The sequence below is a fragment of the Heloderma suspectum genome, chromosome 4, assembly GCF_057233095.1.
Source record: "Heloderma suspectum isolate Gila_16-S chromosome 4, 16-S_ref, whole genome shotgun sequence".
Lineage (NCBI taxonomy): Eukaryota > Metazoa > Chordata > Lepidosauria > Squamata > Helodermatidae > Heloderma > Heloderma suspectum.
In genome coordinates this window covers 234,238,465-234,247,473 of record NC_139461.1, presented here as the reverse complement: position 1 = coordinate 234,247,473, position 9,009 = coordinate 234,238,465, and the positions used below count along the sequence as shown (strand labels likewise).

General features: G+C 44.9%; 1 protein-coding gene across 1 annotated transcript; it reads left to right on the top strand.

The window, feature by feature from the left end:
• Positions 1–2,914: 2,914 nt before the first annotated feature.
• DYNLT4 (dynein light chain Tctex-type 4) lies at positions 2,915–8,643 on the top strand. The gene is made up of 2 exons (XM_084848282.1): positions 2,915–3,056; positions 6,396–8,643. Exon 2 carries the CDS (start codon positions 6,413–6,415, stop codon positions 7,118–7,120), a length of 708 nt encoding a protein of 235 aa, XP_084704408.1. The 5' UTR covers positions 2,915–3,056; positions 6,396–6,412; the 3' UTR covers positions 7,121–8,643.
• Positions 8,644–9,009: the final 366 nt, after the last annotated feature.

Sequence of the window (9,009 nt, the reverse complement as noted above, 5' to 3'; positions counted from 1 at the left end):
CTCAGAACAATGATAAGTAAGATCCCATGACAAGGGACTAATGAGGAAAGGAGTCCAAGATGGGTGGGAGTTTTTAAAAAAGAAAATTCTAAAGGCACAATTACAAACAATTCCAACAAGAAAAAAAGGAGGAAGACAACAGAAGAAGCCAGTGTGGCTTCACAAACAGCTTAGAGAGGACCTGAAAACAAAAAAGGACACATACAGGAAGTAGAAGGAAGGCCAGAGCACAGGCAGGTAGCACAGAATTGCTGGGATGGCGTCAGGAAGGGTAACTCTGAGAACAAGCTGAGGTTAAGGTTAGCAAGGAATGCTAAAAGCAACAAAAGGCTTTCTTCAGATATGTGCATAGTAAAAGACAGAGGAAAGAAATGGTGGTTCAACTATTAAATAAGGATGGCAAAATGATAACAGATGACAAAGAAAAGGCAGAAGTGCTCAATTCCTACTTTGGCTCAGTCTTCTCCCAAAAGAGGGTTTATGACACACACACACACACACACACACACACACTGGCAAAGGCGAAGTACAGGCTGAAGGGGCAGGATTGCAGCTTGAGATCGATAGGCCTATGGTCAAGGAACACCTAATTACTTTGAATGAGTTCAAATCTCCAGGGCCAGATGAACTGCATCCTAAAGTAATAAAAGGACTGGCAGAAGAACTCTCAGAACCACTGTCTATTATCTTTGAGAAATCATGGAGGATGGGTGAAGTGCCAGATAACTGTTGTTCAGTCATTAAGTCGTGTCCGACTCTTCGTGACCCCATGGACCACAACACGCCAGGCCTTCCTGTCCTCCGCTCTCTCCCGGAGTGTGCTCAAGTTCATGCCAGATAATTGGAGAAAGGCTAATGTTGTCCCTATCTTCAAAAAGGGCAAAAAGGAGGAACCTGGGAACTACAGACCAGTCAGTCTGACATCAATCCCTGGGAAAATTCTGGAGCAGATTATAAAGCAATCCATCTGTAAGCACCTTGAAAACAATGCAGTGATTACTTGAAGCCAACATGGATTTGTCAAGAACAAATCCTGCCAGATTAATCTGATCTCATTTTTGGTTCAGGTAACCTCCACTGTGGGGATGCTGTGGACATAGTATACCTTCACTTCAGCAAAGCTTTAAACAAAGTGCCCCATGATATCCTGATTAGCAAACTGGCTAAAAGTGGGCTAGATGAAACAACTCTCAGGTGGATCCACAGTTGGCTACAGAATTGGATTCCAAGAGTGCTTATCAATGGGATCTTCTCAAACTGGGGAGAGGTAATGAGTGGGGTACCGCAGGGCTCAGTCCTGGGCCCAGTGCTGTTCAATATTTTCATTAATGACTTGGAGGAGGAGGTTCAGGGAATACTGATAAAATTTTCAGATGACACAAAATTGGGTGGGATAGCTAATACCCTGGAAGACAGAAACAAAATTCAAAGTGATCCCGATAGGCTGGAGTGCTGGGCAGAAAACAACAGAATTACATTTAATAGGGATAAATGCCAAATTCTGCACCTAGGAAAAAGAAACTAAATGCACAATTACAAGATGGGGAATACTTGGCTCAACAACACTACAAGCGAGAAGGATCTTGGAATTGTTGTAGATCACAAGCTGGATATGAGCCAACAATGTGATGCGGCTGCAAAAAGGCAAATGCTCTTTTGGGCTGCATTAATAGAAGTATAGCTTCCAAATCCCGTGAAGTACTAGTTCCCCTCTACTCAGCAGTGGCTAGGCCTCATCTGGAGTACTGTGTCCAGTTCTGGGCTCCACACTTTAAGAAGGATTCAGACAAGCTGAAGAAGGTTCAGAGGAAGGCAACAAAGGTGATCAGGGGTCTGGAAACAAAGCCCTCTGAAGAGAGACTGAAAGAACTGGACATGTTTAGCCTTGAGAAGAGAAGCCTGAGGGGAGATATGATAGCACTCTTCAAGTCCTTGAAAAGTTGTCACAGAGAGGAAGGCCAGGATCTCTTCTCCATCATCCCAGAGTGCAGGACATGGAATAATGGGCTCAAGTTACAGGAAGCCAGATTCCGGCTGAACATCTGGAAAATGTTCCTGACTGTTAGAGCAGTACGACAATGGAACCAATTCCCTAGGGAGGTGGTGGGCTCTCCCACACTGGAGGCATTCAAGATAAGGCTGGACAGCCACCTGTCAGGGATGCTCTGACTTGGATTCCTGCATTGAGCAGGGGGTTGGACTTGACGGTCTTATAGGCCCCTTCCAACCCTGCTATTCTATGATTCTACGCTGCACAGTAGTCAGACTCCCCCATCCCCTGTTTGTTAGGACATGTGAGCCTTCTGCTGCAAGGTAGGCTCTTGATTGAAAGAGGAGAAATCACAGTGGATTGTGTGATGTGAAGGTGAGACTGATTTATGGGACCACTGAGAATAAACAAGAAATGTCACTGGCTGCCAGCCCCAATCACCTGACTTGGATCAAGACAAGGCAGTAGCAGTCTCCACTTCATAGTGGTGTTGAAACCCATTGAGTGAAGCAGCTACTAATAGACTAGCATCTAGTCTAGCCTACAAACTCTTTTCAGTTGCAAACCATAGACACACTTTTTGAAGGCAAGCTTTGAGGTCAGAGGGCATGACCTCAAGGAATACCCTGACTGAGAGTGGTATCGCATTAGCTTGGCCATAACCAAATTAGCTTGGCTGTGTCCCCAAAGCCACCATGAAGCATAGAGGTATTCACACTCCCCCTTCCTCACACACTCCAGGCTGTGCAAAAATAATGCGAGGGATACAGTCTCCACGGAGACCATCCATTTTGGGTGGCAGGCTGCCCAGCCCTGCTGCAGTGCCTTTGATGCCTCTCCCATTGAACTGTCACATCAAATGGCCAATGATTTACCATGGCAAGGGAGGGAGGGAACTTATTAAGGCAGGGAGGCAGGGGCGAGGGCCTCAGCAGGCCCTCGCAACAAGCCCGAGCAAGCTTTAACAGGATACTGGGCATTAAAGTGCTTCTCTAGCCCTCGGATGCAGCAGAGCTCACCTTCCAGTAAGCTCACTGGCCTCTGTGCGAGGCTCCCTTGCTTCCAGGTAAGGCGGGCTGGGATGTAACTGCACTGATATACCACTCTATAAGTCACACCTCTTGCTGACTGAGCAGGGCATTTTGTTTTTTCTTTCAAATGATTGTCTTGTATGTGATAGAACCCATCAGGTGTGTGCCAACAAAATCACTTATTGTGAATTAATGACCTCTCAGCACAATTTAGTCATCCTTGTGTTCCCTTAATCAATATCAACTGAGGTTAGCTTTGTGCATATTTTTCACCCATTCAAAGAATGTTTAAAAACAGAGGAGATTTATGCTCTGTGTTGGGAACTGTGAAAGAAGTCCAGCTTGGTAGATCTGGACTAAACGTACAGGTTAACAGAGGACTGTGGAAATACTCCCATCAAATTCCCTGAAAAACCAGATGGGAAAAATTCCCTTTGCTATTTTTTTTTTATTGTAAGTCCTTGTTGTTTGAATAAAAGAGTGTCCAAGTCAGTTAAAAAATAATCTATGTTAAGTGAACATGAGAACAGTCTGTACAATGCAGAGTACTGATTCTAATCCGAAATAGGAATTGCATTTAATTTCCTAATCTGCTCTACCTACAAGGGTTCAGGGCACCTAAAATCTTTATAAAAACATTATTTCAAAATTACTGATGTCAGGTAATAACTAACTTACATTAAAAATTAAAACTGGACTTTTAAAGTATTGCTAAAAATGAAAATGTATCCCTACATATCAGTAATGTTTTATTAACAAAAGTGTGATCTCTGAAATGTGTTCTCATTTACTTAGATGTAGTTTGTATCTATTGTTTGCAATCTCAATAGAAAAGAATTGAAGGAGACTCAGAAGTAATTTTGCAGCTGTTCTTCCAACTCCCCCCCCCCATTGACTCTTTGGCAATAGCCCATTTATTCCACTTTCTTTTATTCCCATGCCCTTCACCTTAAACCTTCTCCTCCTAGGGCATTTCTACACCAGCCTAAAATCCTGCATTTAAAACGGGGCTTTCTGCTTCCGTTTTAAATGCAGGATCACAACAGCTCCCTTTACATGCACTTCCCCCCCTCCCCTTCTCCCCATAGCTGAGTCTTCTGTTATCTTTCGTTGATCTCGCTCCTCTTCTTACCGCTTTTACTCTTTTTACAGAGGAAACTGAAGCAAAACACAAGGGGGTAATTTGATAGCTCATTATCTACGATCTATTTAAAAATGGAACAAAGGGCATTTAGTGCAGGAGGGTCACAGCGTCATGTAAAGAGCCTGCAAACTTCCGTGAAGGAGCAATCTCAATCGCAGGATAAAAGCCCAGTGTGAAGGACCCCCTAGAATCTGGCATCATGGATTTATGAGAGAATCTCACCTTTCATGTATACTTTTTTTTAAGTAACAAGGTTGCTTCTCAGCCTCTCAGGATAAGGGTCCAGCTACAGCTTATAGCGAGGGTCACATTGAAATGCTATAAAGCAGCCAGGAGGGTGGTGGGAATTTCAACCAGAGAACCAGTGGGCAGGACCACCACTCCCCCCCTCACGTACATTTTCTTCCTTTATGGACAATTCCAGTCATGGAGCCTGACTGCAAGGAAAGCAGTTAGTTGGTGGGGGTAGAAGCAGTGGGTGGAGAAAGTGCTCAGTCCCCCAGACCTACACCTCTCTCTTAAAATACTTTATCCTGTCATTTTATCCCATAATGGGCTCCCCAAGGCAACTAATAAAACATCATCAAGACATAAATCTCAGTAAAAGCATGCACACTTAAAAACATAACTTCAACAAAGGAGCAACGAAACAAGAGCATCCAAAAGTGGCAGTAGGCAGTTAAAACCGGGCAGCTACATGATCAGAGAGTCAGGCAATTACATGTTCTCAAATACCCAGACTGAATGCACATATGAACATTTCCCTGTAAAAAGTAGGATATTCTGCTCTCATGACATAAGGAAAAGTGAGAAACCCCTGAAGGTCCTGAAGAAAGAGGGAAAACACAGAGATTCCAGTATTTTCAAATATGATTCTGAACATATAAGGTTGGCAGTAAATGTTGCTAGTTTCTGCATCTGCTATGCTCACAGTTTAAAAGCATCTCACATCCTTTGTCCTCAAAGAAAAACAGAGTAATGCCTTGAGAAGGCCTAAACACAGGCCATGAATTGGATCTTGCTAAAGAAAAAGAAAGAAAAAAATAACAAATTTTCAAGCAAGAAGCTGTTACAGTTGGAACAGCTGTGAAGCACTGCAGACACAAGTTTCCTCAGACATCTCTCCAGAGACCTTTGCAACCCCATGGAATGCAAAGACTCTTGTGGAAGGTAAATAGTAAAGAGGCAGAAAGTATAAAATAGTGAGATGGAACATGGTGAGAATTCCTGCCAAGACACTGAGAGACTTGGCAACAGACCAGTAAATGGCAATGCCTTTAGACAAGGAAAGTAACATGTGGAGGGCAGGGCAGGGCAGGGCAGGGCGGGGTGGGGGGAGAGGGACCTTGCAGATGGGTAGTTTTGAGCACTTACATTTTTGTCGCTTCCGAGGGCTATTTAACCTGTCCCAGAGATGAATCTGTACTAATGCACATAGTAGAAGAATATACACAAGAACAAATCTATACTGTATGCAGTTTTTGGTATTCTAATTCCAAACGTATTATTTGAAAATGAGGGTCGCTGAAATAAATAGGATTTTTGTGCCAAAGACCTGGATATTCACATTCCTTTAGGCACCTTTTTCAAAATGTATGCTATAATGCATCCTTCCCCAACCTGGTGCCCTTCAGAAGCGTTGGGCTAGAGCTTCCATCACCCCCACTGTTTGGGGATTATGGGTGTTGTAGTTTAACACACCTGGAGAGCATCAGGTTGGGAAAGGCTGCTTTAAGGGAAGATTGTGAACAGGTGATTGAAGGGGCAGTTACAATTCACTTAATGGGTGCATCCTCCAGCATAAGTTTAGTTCCACAGAAAGGGATCCACAGCATTTGAGAGAATGAAGGATGTTTATAGACTTACACACACACCTAGAGGTACATGCACACACATGCGCGCGTGCGCACACACACACACACACAGTGTTTCCAGAGACTATACAATTAAGCATAAGATGGCCAGATACAGTGGTACCTTCCAAACCCTTGGAAAAAAACCACCAATACATTACAGGCACCAGTTGGCCAGTACAATAACGTAACCCGACCCCCTCCCACTTTGGTATTACAAACGTGTTTGGGCTGGAAGGACAATGCATTTTGAGGAATGTGCTTGTAAACAAACTCTTGCCTAGTCTATCAAAGAAGGTTGGCTGCTCGAAGAATCGTGGTCCCAGCCAGTAATGATGTACTAATATAACTGTGCTTCTCTTTTCCTGGTGTCCCAGGGGTTGACTGCTTAGGCATGGCAGACTGGCCTCCAACACTGTCCCAGGAAATGCTCAATCAGGTAATGGCTTCAGAGGAAACCGATTCCACCCATCCAAAGGCAGGGTCCCTACCTCTCCACCGGAACTCTCAGTCTACAGATGTGGCGCTCAGGCCACTGTTGCGTCTGCAGAGTATTGAAGAAGGGAAAGCCCCCTTCCCACCATCCCGGAGAAGCTCCATCATGAGCATCCTCAACGCTCCCTTTTCCAGCAGGAGGAACTCACTGGCTGCTGGAGGAAGGCGCCTCTCTATCGGGCCCTGGATGCATTGCGGCCGAGTGAGCTTCTCTGGGCTACCACTCTTCGAACCCATTCGGGAGACGCACTATGAGAACACTTACAAGACCCAGCCAGATGAAGGCTGCAAGTTTAGTTCCTCCCGGACACAGCAGGTTCTTGAATCTGTTCTGGCCAGCTACCTAGGTGATGCCAAGTACAACCCTGCAAACAGTGGGCAGTTGGCCCAGAACCTGGCAGACCTCATCCGGAACAGAGTCAAAGACATAGCCCCACCTCGGTACAAGCTGGTGTGTAATGTCTTTCTGGGCCAGGAGGCCAACCAAGGTCTGCTCATTGCCAGCCGGTCCCTCTGGGATGTGGGGAATGACAGCTTTGCCTCTGCCACTTTCACCAACTCATCACTGTTCGCTGTGGCCACAGTACATGGACTATATTTTGAATGAGCCACATCTACAGATCCTAAGGCCACTTTACCTTAGGATAAAGTTACCTTAGGATAAAGTCTAGCTGTTGCCTAGCTAGAAATAAACATAAATCTGACTCGGGTAATTTTTTGCCTATATTTAGTTTAAGTCAACATTAAATGGTGCAAGAAACACATACCCCTTGCATTACTTGCCAGATCAAAATATTTTACATTAATAGAATACCAAGTACCAAATAAGTAATATGAACAAAGCTACCTCATAAGGTCTGGTGGCTGACATTAGATTTTTTCTTCTTTTTAATAACCTGATTTTAAGCTGTATATTTCCCTCACCTAAATAATACATTCTATATATTTAGGTACCAGCCTAAGGTTTTCTATAATCATAGCAACTAGTTCCCAAAGACTATGTGTTGGACGAGCGAATAACTAGCACTGTTCTGCAAACACAGCGCTAAAAGGGGTTCAGTCTCCGGCACTTGCCATGCTCATGCTTCTGTTTGTGCAAGAGGTTGCACAACCATGTACTAGCTGGCCAATGGTGCACAGGGGGGGCAGGGGGAGTTGCCCAGTTGTGAGGACTCTCCACACGCACCATCTTCGTCATCACAATTGCACCCTGGGTAAAGGTGGGTAAAGGTGGGGAGAAGGGGGAAGCCAGCACTGAGCAAAGCCACCATCACCTTCAGCCACATCTACTGCTGGCATGCAGCCCTGGGGGCAAAAAGGTTGTCCACCCCTGTTCTAGGTATTGGAAGAGATTTCTGTGTTCTGCTCAGCATTGTGCTCTCCTGCCTTGTTGCTGGCTTACAGGAAATACCCAATATTCACACTCTGCTAGATAGTTCATTGGTTGATAAACCAACTGTGACCCTACCTAGACAGAGATAGCCTTGTTTCGGTTACCCACGCTCCAGTAGCCTCCCATTGGGACTACTGCAATGCTTGGTATGTTGGGCTGCCTTTGAAAATGTTCCAGAAACTGCAGTTTGTCCATAATAAGGCTGCAAGTTTGTGAACTAGGACTGGATGATTGCATCATATGTTTTGTCACGTGCACTGGCTTCCAGCCCATTTCTAAGCCTAATACCAAGTGTGGGTAACGGTTTGAGATCAGGCTACCAGAAGGAATGCCCCGACTCGCACAAACCTGCCCTGACCTCGAGATCATCTTGTGACGCCCTTCTTCAGGTGGCCCTGCCTAGTGATATGAGGCAGGTAGCTACTGGGGAGAGGGCCTTTCCAGTGGTGGTACTCTGCCTGTGGAACGCTTTCCCCACAGCAGCTCAGCAGGCATTGGCATTGTGAAGTTTTCAGCAGCAGGTGGAGACCTTTTTTATTTTCCCAGGCCTTTATAACCATTTAAATTGTTTGAAAATATTGTTGGTATTGCTTTTGTTATTCCCCTCTGCTGAAAATTGTGTTGCCTTATATATTGTTGTTCTTATGGCTGATCATTGTTATTATAATCCACCCAGAGAACGTGGTAACTGTGTGCCATTTCAATACTGTTAAATAAACAGTAGTGCATGTATTGCCTTTCCTCCCGCAGTCCAATTAATCGCAATGTTCCCACCTCTCCCAGGCCACAAAGGTTTGAACCATAAGACCATTCTGCACCACTTACATTGTGCACTTAAACAGACCCCACACATTCCTATAGGTTCAGATCAATGTCTAGCTTGTGGTAGTAAGAACTTGCACTTTATGGAATGCTATTCTGGTTATCTGTGGCCAGATCCATGGGTAGCTGCTTAGCTTCATCCAGCCCAAGTGGTGGTTGTAGGATTTAAAAAGGAAGTGAGGGGTGGTGGCCAGGCAAGACCAGGGAGGACATGAGCGTGACCACAAGAGGAAGCATCTACCCAGAGGAGGAGATCCCAGGCCAAGTTGCCAATCAGGCAA

Bases quoted from the DNA above. Each gene is read 5' to 3' on its own strand.
- DYNLT4 (XM_084848282.1), top strand. From the start codon at position 6,413: ATGGCAGACTGGCCTCCAACACTGTCCCAGGAAATGCTCAATCAGGTA.